Below are 14,731 nucleotides of genomic sequence, written 5' to 3' on the forward strand. Positions count from 1 at the left end.
AGGTGTTTTATTCCGCTCTAAGTACCTTTCACTTCTGTGCCCAGATTTTTACCTTTTTTCATGTCTGATTCTTCCTTTTCCTTTAAGTTGGCTTCTGGCTATCCTGAACAGTTGGTTTGAAGATATTAGCCAGGTTTGTTGTTGAAAATCATGTTTTAATTTTCTCTGGGAAATTCAGCGGGTAAACTGGCAGATGTGCACGGGTATTGTGGTTAGAGGTTGTATAGGTCGGGCTCCTGGGCTCAGGTACAAGCTCCCGCCTCGTGACCACTGACATTAGGCACGTTGCTTCATTGCTTTGTGCCTCAGTATTTAGCTGTTTAATGGGGGTGATGGGGGTACCTGGTCACAGTGCCGCCACAAGGATTCAGTGATGTAATGCTCTCAGTACTGTAACCAGTACTCAGTAATCACCAGCTGCCATTATTATTATTATTTTTCTCACTGCCATTCAAGCCCCTGGATTATCAACATCAGACACAGCCTGGAGCCAAAGAGATATAAATATATACCCAAATGCTCTGTTAAAAGTGCCCACATCCACATACCCTGAGAAAACCATAATTCAAAAAGATACATGTACCACAGTGTTCATTGCAGCACTATTCACGGTAGCCAGGACATGGAAGCAACCTAAATGTCCATCGACAGATGAATGGATAAAGAAGATGTGGCACATATGTACAACGGAATATTACTCAGCCATAAAAAGGAACGAAATTGAGTTACTTGTAGTGAGGTGGATGGACCTAGAGTCTGTCATACAGAGTGAAGTAAGTCAGAAAGAGAAAAACAAATAACGTATCCTAACGCACATTTTTGGAATCTAAAAAAACTGTACTGATGAACCTAGTGGCAGGAATAAAGACGCAGACGTAGAGAACGGACTCGAGGACACAAGGGGGTGAAGGGGAAGCTGGGATGAAGTGAGAGAATAGCATTGACATATGTACACTACCAAATGTGAAATGGATGGCTAGTGGGAAGCAGCCGCATAACACAGGGAGATGAGCTCGGTGCTTTGTGACCACCTGGAGGGGTGGGATAGGGAGGGTGGGAAGGAGGCTCAAGAGGGAGGCGTTATGGGGATACATGTATACATATGGCTGATTCACCTTGTTGTACAGTAACAAATAGAAACTAACACAACACTGTAAGGCACTTATACTCCAGTAAAGATATATTAAAAAAAAAAAAGTGCCCACATCTTTGTCATCTACCACCCAGGATATCTAGGGGACCCCTGACCTGTCTCTGAACCTGGGACTCCCATCTTGCCCTCTTCTGGGTCATTCTCCCCACACCTGCCTCTGTGCGTGGGTCTCCTGCACTTCCTCAATTATATTTTTCTCTTCCCAAGGGCTTTTCACACAGCCCTTTGTCTGTTTCAGACTAAGGGCTCTTGGGAGCCGAAACCTTGATTTTGAGGCTAAGTCTTGCTTCTTACAAGTGTCTGTTAGTCCCAATCTGTAAGAAAGAATCAGTTTCATGAGCTTGTTGCTGCACGTCATCTCCACGCTATTCTAATGCTGAGAAAATCACCCAAGTGGGGATGGGAAAAGGAATGTAAAATAAGACTAAATTAAAATGAACAGAAAATGGCTCTTCCCTATCTCTTTCAAAGCACAGGTGGAATTCCTTGTCTGCAGAATGACTGGAGTAATTTCAAAGTCTCCTTCTGGCACTGACATTCTGTGACACACGGAGAAGGGAGAGGTACAAATAGGTGATTGGAAAGGAAGACATAAATGTTGATATTTTGTCATCTGGGGCTGGCGCACTTTCCGGTCATGTTTTCACTGCTAACACTTTGGTTTCCAACGCTTTGCTCGCAGGGAAGGCCGCTCGAATGCTCACATCAGAGGAGATTACCAAAGAATTGGAGATGTGATGCTGAAGAACATTCAGGGCATGAAGGTGAGCTGCTCGGGGATTTGGGAGAGGGAGCTCCTCAGGGAAAACGAGGCTGAGGCTGCCGGAGGCCTTGTTTGTGATCCTTGCCCGTGAACACGTGGCCTGATTCGAGTCTGCATGTAGCACAGCCCCGGGGGAAACTCTTCCGTCTCCTCTAGATATTTTTATTTGCAAGCATAAAGGAAGATCCGGTCACTTTGGGGGAAGCACTTTCAGTTCTTTTCCTCTTCCAGAGCTCTGTGTTGTAACCAAAACACCAGGTATTTTCTGGGACTAAGTCATTCGAAACTTGTTTTAAAAAATTATGTAGACAAAACATTGGTTGACTGAGCATTTCACTTTTAGTCAGTTGTTTTGGCCTCTTGTGGGTGTGACAAAAATATTGGATTCGGAGCTGTGTAGGAATTCCAGTCAATTCTGTGACTTTCAGTTGGTTTATAAGGTGAATATATTTTTAGCCATCCAGCAATATCTACAATGATCCAAAAGTGTGAAAGTCTCCCCAGAGAAGTCAGTACATAGTGCACCAGTATTCTGCCTCGTGTTTGAAATCTGCCCCACCTCTTACATCTGAAATTTTCATTTTTGCCTTTTCATTTTAATCCATTAATCATTCCTTTAATATGGAATGTTTTAATTCATATAATTTATCTTTTGAATACAAATACATCTAATATTTGCATTTTAAAGCAGTCTTTCTGTATCTCAACCACCCACAGAGCCTCCCTAATGACCTTAACTGATAACTAAGAGCAAGCGTGTAATCCCCCAAAGAGGGCGGGTTGCATGTACTGGCACCATGCAGCCCACCCAGCCACCCGTCTGTGTGTCCACCCACAGTCCGTGCATACTAGCTGAGCACCTATAACGTCTAAGGCACTCATGGAATAAAAGTTATTGTTGAGGTTGTTCGGTGTTCGATTTGTTCCCCTTAGAATCATGTATCTCCTGAGATAGGACAGTGGAGGCGGAGGGATGGGGCAAGGGGATGCAGAAAAGACAGGATCTGAAACTACTCAAGGGATTTCCTGTTGCTCTTAACAAGTTCAAGATATTATTTAACAGACCTTGAGCCTATTGCTTGCTTTTTCCTGGTGTTCAAAAAAGCAACACTCCCCGCTTTGGGCTGTATCAGACAGAGGCCACGGAAGCCAGCAGGACTGCAGAATCCTATACAAAAAAAAGCGAAGAGTCATCGAAGGTGTTCCATGACGATAGCATTTTTAATGCCCCAAGTAAGGTGGATATACAAAACTCAGATGGAACAGTAACAGACATCTTTTCACTTTCCATAGTGTTTTTGATTATTTTCTTTTTTAGAGCGGTTTTAGGTTTACAGAAAAATTGAGCAGAAAACTCACACGGAGGTTCCATATTCTCGCCTTCCCTGACACCCCCCCCGCCACACACACACACACACACACACACACACACACAGACACACAGTGTCTCCGTCCCCTAGTATTAACATCTTGCCCTGGTGGGGGTATTTGTTACAGCCAATGAGCCAGTATTGATATATTATTATTAACTAAATCCGCAGTTTACATTAGGGTTCACTCTTTGTGTCTTACGTTCCATGGGTTTCGCCAAGGGCATGACGTCACTCACCCACCGTGACAGCATCATACAGGATAGTTTCACTGCCCTAAACACCCTCTGTGCTCCACCCGTTCATCCCTCCCCTCCCCCAACCCCTGTAAACCACTCATCTTTTACTGTCTCCATAGTCTTTTCCACAATGTTATGTAGTCGGACTCACCCAGTATAGCCTTTTCAGACTGGCTTTTCTCACTTGATAAAAATAGCCTTTTTTCTCTCTTCTATAACACGTTTCTGTTACTGTTGGACTTCCCAATTTTCCTCATAGGAAGCCTCTCTCCCCATGTTGTGCACTTTTTTTCTTGGCCCAGTTTGGTTTTTACCTTTTCTCACGGTGCTCCCTTCCTTCTGCCCGCCTGGGATGGGGGCTCCCATCTGAGGCTTGGGCTCCTCCATGGACCTCGGGACAGTGGCAGAGACCTGCCAGCTCGGTCCCCGCCCCCTTGGGACAGCCCCAGAGTTCTCCTGTTTACCAGCTCCCCTCGTGTCCCTCTGGCGGAAGGGTGCCCTACGGTAGACATGCATCCTCCTCTCTGGTCACCTAGCACCTAAGACCTCCTAAAAATAGACCTGATTTCCGCCCAGAGCAATTCTTTCCCCCTCAGTCTAGTGAGTTGGCATTTTTGCATTTAGTTGGCTCACCCTCGGCTGTGCTGGCATTTTAATTATTGTGCCAATGCCACCAGCATTTATAGCATGGAACTCTGTGCAGGCAGAATAAAAATAGATGGAGAGGCTCAGAGAGCCTCTGGCAGCCTTTTGGAGAAATTGGGTTGTTTTTTTATTGTGGTTGTTATCGTCGGTTTTTAAAGAGTTTTTATAAAGTGTGGAGGGGAACGGCAGGAGGTTCTGGAGATGTAGAAGCCCAGCTTGGCACGTTTGTCCAAAATGCTTCGGGCGATCTTCAACTTGCAGTGTCTTTCCCGCTCATCCCCCCAGCCGTGCGTGTAACTGCACATGTTCAGGGGCTCAGCAGGGATGCTGACGTCACCCTGCAGCTGTCCCCAGACCCTCCGCGCACGGGGCCGAGGGAGCCGGCCCGGGGCTCCAATCCCTGCCTGCAAGTCAGAGGCTATCCAGATGGTGATCTCTAGCCCGGGCTATGAACTTTCAACTGGAAACATGTGTCCAGATGCCCAAAGGCATTTCACAATCCACGCAGGCAAAGGAGGCCCTCACCTTTTACCTGGACCCTTCCCCTGCCGGTCAGGCTGTGACCTTCCCTCCCGGGCCCTGTCTTCCTGAACCTCTACCGCCTGCCCCCTCTCCTCCTTCAACTCCTCCCGCTTCCCTCCCTCCGCCTCTCAGTTCTCTCTTTCCCAGCTGACTCACCGGCTGCCTCTCGTCCACCCGTCCTCCCCAACCAGCATTTATATCCTAGACCGACTGGGCTCCAAACCCGCCTGGTCTCTCTCTGGTTTAGAGAATACAGGCCAAGCTCTAAACCTGACCGAGGAAGCCTTCCCTGGATGATCTTTCGCCTTCCACCTCCCGTCCTTCACATTCTACTCTGTGCTCCAGTGACCTTGAATCCACCTCTCCAGGCACTCAGGGCCCTGCAGGACCCCTTTCTGAGCGGGGTGCATGCATTGCTTCGTTTGCTCATTATTGCACGCAGGCAGCAGACGTCTGTGGAGCACCTATGGTGTGTGTCAGGCCCCAAGGATGTAGTGACAGGACAGACGCGCTCTCTCAAATCAGGGACTGCACGTGTGAAAACACTGCATAGAGCTGCACGCACGCACACCCATGCCACATACATGTGCACATGCATGCACACACGCACAAGTGAGGGCATGTGTAACTGGCAGAATCCAAATAAACTCTGGATTGTCCCACTGTCATCGTCCTGGTGGGGATATTGTGCTGTAGTTAGGCAAGCTGTGAGCGTTAGGGGAAGCCGGCTGGAGGGTACATAGGATCCCCCTGTACTTGTCTTTGCAGCTTCCTATGAATCTATATATATTTTTTTAAAGTCACAAAATAAAGTCAGCAGGGAGACCACGTGATAAAGGCTAAGATGGACAATAATTCCAGGAGGAAAGAAGAGTCGCGAACTCGGCCTGGAGAGCAGGGAAGGCCCCGGAGCTGACCCTGAAGGACAGGGTGGGGCTGGGGTGGGGGCTGTCTTAGGAGCAGAGCACCCTGTGCCGAGGTTCTGGGCGCCAGGGCCCGGCACATTCAAGGGCAGGTTGTTCAGTGGGTGTCCAGGGTGAGTAGCAAGAGGCCACGATGGAGAGGCAGAAGGGGTTACATGCTAAGGGCCCCATGTGCCCTAACGATGACTCTGGAGTTTGTCCTGAGAGGGTGGACCTTCTTGTCGCATTCCAAGCAAGAGACCACGTGCCCGTTTGCATTGGTGTAAGTTCCTTTTGGTGGCACTCGAAAGTCAGGTGTCAGGAGTGGAGACAGAGACCCCTATAGAGACACCATTGCAGTGGCCAAAACAAGGGCAGTGACCATGGGGTGAAGCCAGGAACAGGCTTGCTGTTTCTAGGAGGTAGAATTGGCAGGACTTGGTGAAGGATTCAAAAAATGAGGGGATCTGGAATCTTACCCAGGTTTTCTGTCCTGAGTAGGCGGTTGGTGGCGGCACCCATCCTGGGGTTAGAGGATCACAGGGCAGCCTCAGTTGCAGCAGGGGGTATTGGGTTGGTGTCTGGACTCACTGCGTTTCCCGCTCTTTGCGGAGCGTGGAAGTGGAGGTGCCAGGATGGGGAATCCAGATGTGGGAGTTAGCAGCACACGGAGAGTGAGCCCACCTCTGGGAAATACTGATGGGGTGAGACGTGAGGACGACAGCTGCATGAGGAGTTAATTCCTCCTGAATGCTCTATCAAACTTCTTGCCCCGCGTCTGTCTCCACCACCACCTGTTCAAGGAAAGCGATATTCGACAGCACTTGTGAAAGACGGTAGAGCAGACTTTATTCAGGACCGTTGTTGTTGTCGTAGGTATGGGGACACTGCAGTGGGATTTACAGTGGGAGAGAGGGATTGGGCTCAGCTCCAAGTGCACCGGGGGCAAGTGGGGATCTACAGCCAAGGAGCAGGGCGGGACTCAGAAGATGGAAGATTTCTGTGACGAAATATCGCGGTCGTGAGGGGGGACTCTGGCTGAACCGACTTAACAGGATTCTTTGCCGAAGACCAGTGGGGTGCCCAGACATCACCTGGGGACGGCGGGGGATGCAGACCCCAATGTCAAGGGTGACCAGGTATCCAGGGCGGAGGGTCCTGGTTGAACTGACTTAGCAGGGTTCTCACCAAAACGGGATTGTACCAGGAAGGGCACAGACTGGCCTGGGAGAAGCTTCAGGAGCCTGACAAAAGTTTGCTCCAGCAAAGGGTCTCGGTCAGACCCCAGTAGAGAAGGGCTGAGTCTCATTCCCCTCCGCTCCCCGGAATCCAGCAGAGCAGGATATGCTCAATTATTACATGAGCAAATGGCGGGGGGGAGTTAAACAGAAATACGTAGTTTTAACTATATGACGTTTATTCAGTGGCCCTGGCCTATCTGTTGTTTTTTGATGTTTAGGAGAAAACCCCAAGCCCCCTGAAGGAGCTCCCATTCTTTTATTTCCCCTCAGTTTTGCCAGTCTTGTTTTGAAAGGACATGTATACCTCTGATGTTATATATACAGCTCAGATATTTCATAATCCCTGTGTATTTTAAACTGTGCGATGCTTTAATAGAGCTTTTTATTCCATCCTGAGAAATTAAATAGTGAAGTATTAAAAACATGAAATTAGATAAATGGAATGAAGTAATGAAAGCGAAGGTGATCTCTTTTGAGTGTCAAAATGGGTGGACCACGTGGCTGAGCAGGACTCTGCCCCTCCTCCCCCCTCTCCTCTCCCCCCTCCCTCTCCCCTCCCCCTCCCCCTTCTGTCTCCCTGGCTCCCTACCCCACCCCCTCCTGTGTCTCGCCCGCCAGCAACTGGCGGCGCATCTGTGGAAGCACAGCGAGGCTCTGGAGGCGCTGGAGACCGGCATCCGGGGCTCCCGGCGGCTGGAGAGCTTGTGCCGAGACTTCGAGCTGCAGAAGGTGTGCTACCTGTCGCTCAACACCTTCCTCCTGCGCCCGCTGCACCGGCTCATGCACTACAAGCAGGTCCTAGAGCGGCTGTGCAAGCACCACCCGCCCAGCCACGCCGACTTCAGGGACTGCCGAGGTGAGAGCTTGGGGGGCGGGGTGTCTCGGGGATACTGTGTCCCAAGAGGGGCAGATGCGCTTTTTAGGACCTGGTCAAATATTTTCTGTCCCCTTTTGGTCTTTCACTTAAAGAAGGAGGTAATGATCACCATGGCTTCTCTTTTCCCTCCCCTCTTGCATGCACTTTCTCCTTCCATCCTGCCTGGTTTAGTGCAAAGAACCCTGGAGAAGCTCCACTTAGAGTCAGCCCCTTACAGGAAGCTTTCCTCTACCTCCATGGTGGAAACTCATATCACCTCCCCTTGGATGGGCCACAGAAAACAGCTGGTAATAAATACTATTCCTCATTGCTGCAGGGCGTTTGTAAGCATTTCACCTGTGTTAACTCTCAATCTTCACGAGAAGCCTATGAGGCAGTGGTGAGCTCATTTTACATATGGGGGCTGCTGAGACCAGAGAAGTTAAGGAACCTGCCCAGAGTCACACAGCTGGAAAGTAAAGGACATGTAGCCTAAGCCCAGAACCCATGTTCCTGACCATCCTACCCCCCCTTACTGGCTCATGATGATATTACTCACTGTCCCTCGCTCAGCACCTGGACCAGGTACTCTGCCGGGTATCTTTCTTACGCTAACACCTTTAATCCTTTAACAACCCCATAAGAGAACTGTTGTTATCCCATTTTATAGGTAAGAATACTGAGGCTCAGAGGGGGTAAAGGACTTGTGAGTGTCACTCAGATGGCAAAAGAGCAGAGCTGGCATTCCAGACCATGCTTTTCCCACTGGGCCACGCGTCGTCTTTTTGAACCTGCGTCCTCTGCCTCGCGTTGTATGTGGTCTGTTACTGTCTGCGCTCCCGGGCTTGGACTTGCAGCGCCTTGGGGGCCAGTCCCTGAGGCCTGTTGCTGGGTCCCCTGCACTCTGCAGCCAGTGCATGCACAGAATGCACGCTCCGCGGGTGGCTCTTGACAGACAACATGAATTCGCACACCCGTTAGTATGTCAAGACCAGTGTCTCTTGCCTAAAGTATTATAAACTTAATCTTAGTTTTTAGAAAGACAACCAAAGAAAAGATTTGTCAGAGTAATTAAGACATTGGCAATTCACGGAAGGGCAACAGAACTGGCTCAAGGCGCGGTTTTGGCTTGCTTTACATGGCAGTCTTTGAAACAGACCATGCTGCCCCCTGCCTTGTGCCTTAGTATATTCTGTTCCCTCTGCTGGGACTCCTCGCCACCACCTCCTGGTCCTTTCCCTGGCACAGTCCTCTTTTAAGGCTTAATCTGTGCCTCACCCTCAAGGCTGGGTGGCCCTCCTGCCCCCCATCTGCCTTGTCCTGCCGTATTGGCAGTCCCGGTTGGCTGTGCCTGGATGAGATGACCTAGGGCCCTTCCCAGCTCCCAGGACTCAGACCTGCGTCGATCTCTTACCCCGGAGGGTGAGGGCGAGGGAGAGGAACGTCTCTACTTTTGCACGTGCTATTCTCAGGCCAACTTGCCTAGTTTTGCATTTTACTATTTTGCTAAACAGTCTCCACTGAGAAAAGTCTATTCTTCACAGTGAAATGGCAAAAATGTCTGTTCCCTAGCTGAAAATGTAAGGTGGCATCATTGTGGAAAGACTGGGCAAATCAAGGAATATCTGAACATAGATTTCCTGAACGTGAGGGATGCAGAGAGCCAAGAGCTGTTCTAGAATGCTTGCCCCAGGAGCACCTAGAGCCAGGCTGCCATCCTTTTTCCTCTTAGAGCTTCTGCACGCCCACCGCACTAAACATTCAGTGCCCAGGAATTGTTTGTTGTACTAAATCGGCTGGTCATCTCTAAAGACAGAGCAAGCTCTGGGTTTGTCACTGTGGCTGAGACAAGAAACATTCTGTGATAAGAAGCCAGGAAGCATTTCGTTTGCATCCCCAGGGAGACAGCAAAAAAAAAAAGGAATGCTTCCTGCCACAGTTGAGGTGCTGGGGGGAGGGGGGAGGCGGTGTTTACTGTCCTGAAGATCGAAGTTCAGTGGACAAATGTTTCTTGCTTTCCCTTGACAAACAGACAAAAATGCTCAGCTACTATGGATGTGCCTGCCACCCAAACCCGTGCTAACAGGACACCAGCTCCTTTTCCATACTGGATGCCTGTCAGTATAGGGGAGATGTGCCCACATTGGAAAATCTAGTTTGCAGCTGTTCTTTACAACCATTTTATAAACTCTATAAATGTCTGCAGAAGGAAGAACCGGGGTGTGGTGGAATGTTTGTTACCCAAAAGTGTTGCACTACCAGTTAGACCCTTTGCCAGAAAGATCCCTCCTTTGCCCTGGATTTTTCTATGGCTTTTCTGTGCTCCCTCTGCTCTGTTCTTTCCAGGTAACAGGGAAGGGAGGGAAATCTCTGCCCCTGGGACAGAATTCCCTTGCTGCTGCCCCTTTATGCCAACAAGTAATTCTAACTGAAGGACAGCTGTACACCACCAAGCTCTGAAGGGGGCATTGATATTTTCAAGATGGGTTTGGGGAAACTAAAGCAAAACCAATCAACACATAAAGTAAATCACTCAATTTTTATTATTGAGAATTAGCAGTGTTTTCCCTAGAAGGATGGCTTCGTTATAGTTCAGCTACAGGAGGATATTACCCTGGAGAACTGATCTTAAAAATATTGGGGAAAAAAATGACCCACATCTGCCATTAATGCTGCAGCTTTTGTGTCCGTTTCCTTCCTTAGCTGCTTTGGCAGAGATCACAGAAATGGTGGCCCAGCTTCACGGTACAATGATCAAGATGGAGAATTTCCAGAAGCTGCATGAACTCAAGAAAGATTTGATTGGCGTTGACAATCTTGTGATTCCAGGAAGGGTAAGCAGCTGTGCTCTCTGTATGCTTTGGAGGTAAAGCCAGAAAGACAACATTTAAATGACTTACATTTGAACCTTTTGAATATGGACACTCCCAAGTTAAAATATCCTCCTTCTGAAGTGGCTTCCTTCCCGCCTGGGAGACAACTGGGAAAATGCCTTGAACATTACGGTGTCAATTCAAAAATTTTGAGTTAGAAGGAGATAAATCAGTCAATCCTTCCACCTCATATGCTGCTTTTTCTCCTTACTGGTTGATCCACTTATTTACTTTTTCCCCACCATATTCTGAGCAGATTTGAGATTCCTTATTTTATTTTTTTAAATTTAGGTAAATAAAAATGGAAGATAAAGAAAAAAAATTTTTTAAGGATTGGGTAAAATGGCGATAGAAAGCAGAGGAAAAGCTAGTGCATGAAAGCAGGCAATAAATTCCCATGTAAGAAAAGTATTTTTTTAAAGATGCAATTTACAGGGACTTCCCTGGTGGTCCAGGGGTTAAGACTGTGCTTCCACTGCAGGGGGCACAGGTTCGATCCCTGGTTGGGGAACTAAGATCCCACATGCCATGTGGTGTGGCCCAAAAAAAAAAAAAAAAAAAGATGCAATTTGCATAATGTAATTTTAATTTGGATTAAAATAACATTTTAGCCAGAACATGATTCTGGGAGAGGTGCAAATTCACTTACACTATTAACCTTTACTTCCCCATGTGCATGACATGTAGGTCATTCACAATAAAATAGGGCCTCGCTATCCAAACACACTCTCTCCAGGCCAGTGGGCATTTAAAAAATACAGGGTAGCCTGCCTTTTTCCAATTCTCTTCCTAGGAAGCAGTCATTGACCAGGAATTAAAAATACTAGTCAGTTGCTGTCCCTCGTCAAATCTCTCTGTGGGAATTTTTTCCACTAGTCCCCTATCTTGACCTCATCCAGGTTCAGAAGGGAATTTTAGCCTCTTTGATCTGCCTTCAGACAAGTATCCCGTGTGTCAGGGGCTTCTAGTTTTATCGGACAGGTAACCTCCCTGGAAACTATAAATCTGTGTAACTCAGAAAAGATAAGGGAACATCCCTCATCTTTTGGGTATTTGGGTCTTTCTGTTGGGAATCCTAATTACAAAGCTGACCAGAATACCAGCTATAAAATGTAGTCAGAAGAGTTATGTGGTAAATGCTGGGTGGAAATTAAAGCTGGGATTTACTTCAGCTCTGCTGGTGAGAAAATTCTGCCGGGACTCAGTACACGACAGTCACGTTTACCCATCCATGCAGAAGCCTTTAAGGCCTTGTGGAATTAATCTTCTCTTAACTTTGGATGTTATAAAATATTTAGTATATCATGCTACATGGCAAACAGAGCATTTTGTAAGGAACTTATTTTGAGGAATAGTTTCCACGGTGCTATGAAAAGAGCAGTGGATTGGAGTAGGTGGCCCGGGTTCAATTTCTGGCTCCACCAGAATTGGGATGGCTCACTTACTGGAATGTTCCCTCCCTTCTGTAACATGGGGATCATAGCTTCTCCGTCGTAGGTGATACGGATCAAATGAGATTTAATGTGCAAAACTAACACAATAAATACGAATTATCTTCCTCTTCCCCCACCTACACTTATTTGAAGAGACTAAGTTTATGCTTATTATAATGTCATTGAGTACACAGCACAGCATTGTAGAAGGCACCAGAAGCTTTTCATCAGATCAGATATACGGGCTCTCTCACCCACCAACTGACCAGGTGATCTGGGCAAGTTCCTTACTCATTTTGCTCCTCAGTTTCCTTATCTGAAAAATGGGGATGAATTTACAGGCTCACATATGCAGCTAATATAAGCACCCAGCACGTGTCAGGCTCACACCACGTGCTCAATAAAAGAAGGTCATCATTATTGATGAAGCTGAAGTCAGAATTTGGGTGCTGGTTACACACTGCAGACCCGCCTTATCTGCATAGTCTTATGTTCATCTGCCTGCTTCACAGCCACTCACTGTTTCAAAGTCAACCCTGACTGAAATGGGAAGGAGGGATCTAAGACCCTCAGAGGGGCGAGTTCTAAGACGGGCTGTTCCCCACATGGAGGCTAATTGATTATCTTTCTTTTTTTTTTTTTTTAAGTCTTTATTGAATTTGTTACAATATTACTTCTGTTTTATGTTTTTGGTTTTTTTGGCCATGAGGCATGTGGGATCTTAGCTCCCCGACCAGGGATCGAACCCACGCCCCCTGCCTTGGAAGGAAAAGTGTTAACCACTGGACCGCCAGGGAAGTACCCTGGTTTTTTGTTTGGTGTTTTTTTGTTTTTTTTTTTTTTTTTTTTTTTTTTTAGTTTTAAATTATCGAATAACCTGATGAGTGGAAAGAAGGCTCTGACAGATTTATCTACCGGTGGAATTTGAAAAATTGAGATGTAAACGTGAGCGGCTAACATTCGAGCTCCCTGCGGTCTAATTCCTCACCCAGCTTTCGGGCGTAATCCTGCTGCCCTCCCGCTAGGGTCAGGCCGAGATGAGGTCACGTCCTGGAAGGCAGGAGGCAAAAGGCCCCAGCACGCTCCGGCCTGAGCCAGGCCCCCATGGTGTGTTTTCTGTCCCTGAGAGTTCTTCCAGGAGGATAGTGGAGGTTCATTTGGATAAAACTCAGAGGCCTGGATATTGTGAATTTCATTCCAGTCGGAAGCAGCTTGAGCTTAAGGATATTAGGAGCCTTTTCTTTTTCTCCTATTTCATGGTTTTTTAAAAAAATTAAAAAACCATTCTGGGCAGGATGCATTTTCCATCTCCAGCCCTGAGACAGTGACCTGAGCCCATAGCCCTTCTGCAGAAGCTCCATCTTCCCCTTCCCACATCCCTCAGATTCGTCAAGAAAACGCACATGTAACAACATCGGACATGCGAGCCGGGAACAGGAGTGATGGCACAGTAGGGTCACCACTCCTCGTTCTCTGATCCCCTTCAGTGATGAAAGCAGTCCCCAGACACTGTTTCTCCATACGGTACCGTTGCTGTCTTATAGCATCCATCCCATGGACCAGCAAGTATTTGTTATGTGTCACTTTGTTGATCTCCAAAATATGTCAGTTAAATCGCCAGCAGATGTAGTCTTTGATTGACATTTCATAAACGACCAAAGCAAGAGTCAGGCTGTGCAGAGACTATAGAATGCAAATGAACTGGTTGAGTCCCTGTTCTTGGCTCGTTAGCTACTGAGGTCACAGGAAAACTAGGTAACAAACAGCCCCAATACTTAGTGACTGAAGACAACCTTTTAGTATATGTCACGGTTTTGTGAGTTGGGAATGGGGCAGGACTCAGCCAGGTGATTCTTCTTTCTTTAGGGCATTGACAGAGGTCCCAGGTGGGCTGACCTGGAGGGGCCAAGGCTTACACTTGGCAGACGGCTGGAGGCAGGGCTCAGCTGGGACCGTGCACCTGAGAGCCCACGAGGGGCCTCCTCAGCGTGGGTTCAGGGTGGTCTCACTGCTTATGTGCAGTTTAGGGTTCCCAGAGCAAGTGTTGCCAGGGACAAAGCAGAGGCTGTGTGTAGTTTTATGACCTAGTCTCAGAGGTCACACAGCATCACTTCCATACTCTATTTGTCAAATTGGTCACCAGTCTACCCACATCCAAGGGAAGGGGACAGAGACCAGCCTCTGTGGGAAGAATGTCAAAGAACTTGCAGCTGTGTTTTAAAAGCAGCTCTGTGGAAACACAGTTTGGCGGTTCCTTAATAAGTTAACCATACAATTTCCTCATGACCCAGCAATTCCACTCCTGGCTCTATACCCAGAAGAATTGAAAATAGGTGCTCAAACAAAAACGTGAACATGCATGTCTAGAGCAGCACTGTTCACAGTAGCCAGAAGGGGAAACAACTCAAATACCCATCAACAGCCTAAGTGGGTAAACAAAGTGTGCCCTATCCATGCAGTGGAATATTCAGCCACAGAGAGGAACGAATTTCTGACACTTGCCACAGCATGGATGAACCTTGAAAACATTATGCTAAGTGAAATAGGCCAGACACAAAAAGCTACAATATTACATGTTTGACTTATATGAAATAGGCAAATCCATAGAGACAGAAAACAGATTGGCGGTTGCCAAGTGCTAGGGGAGGCGGAAACGGGGAGTGAGAAATGGGGACTGACTGCTTAATGGTGATGAGGTTTCCTTTTGGGTGATGGAAAGTTCTGGACCTAGATG

At 47.5% G+C, this 14,731-nt stretch overlaps 1 protein-coding gene across 2 annotated transcripts in view; it reads left to right on the top strand.

The window, feature by feature from the left end:
- The window catches only part of FARP1 (FERM, ARH/RhoGEF and pleckstrin domain protein 1), a 293,219-nt gene that overhangs the window by 267,313 nt on the left and 11,175 nt on the right, over positions 1-14,731 (top strand). For both annotated transcript variants that reach the window (XM_068526857.1, XM_068526858.1), the window contains exons 17-19: positions 1,836-1,917; positions 7,454-7,691; positions 10,395-10,525. In XM_068526857.1, the coding sequence (XP_068382958.1) occupies positions 1,836-1,917; positions 7,454-7,691; positions 10,395-10,525 (451 nt within the window). The remainder of the gene's footprint in view (positions 1-1,835; positions 1,918-7,453; positions 7,692-10,394; positions 10,526-14,731) is intronic.

This window comes from Eschrichtius robustus, chromosome 18, assembly GCF_028021215.1.
Source record: "Eschrichtius robustus isolate mEscRob2 chromosome 18, mEscRob2.pri, whole genome shotgun sequence".
In the NCBI taxonomy this organism is placed as follows: Eukaryota; Metazoa; Chordata; class Mammalia; order Artiodactyla; family Eschrichtiidae; genus Eschrichtius; species Eschrichtius robustus.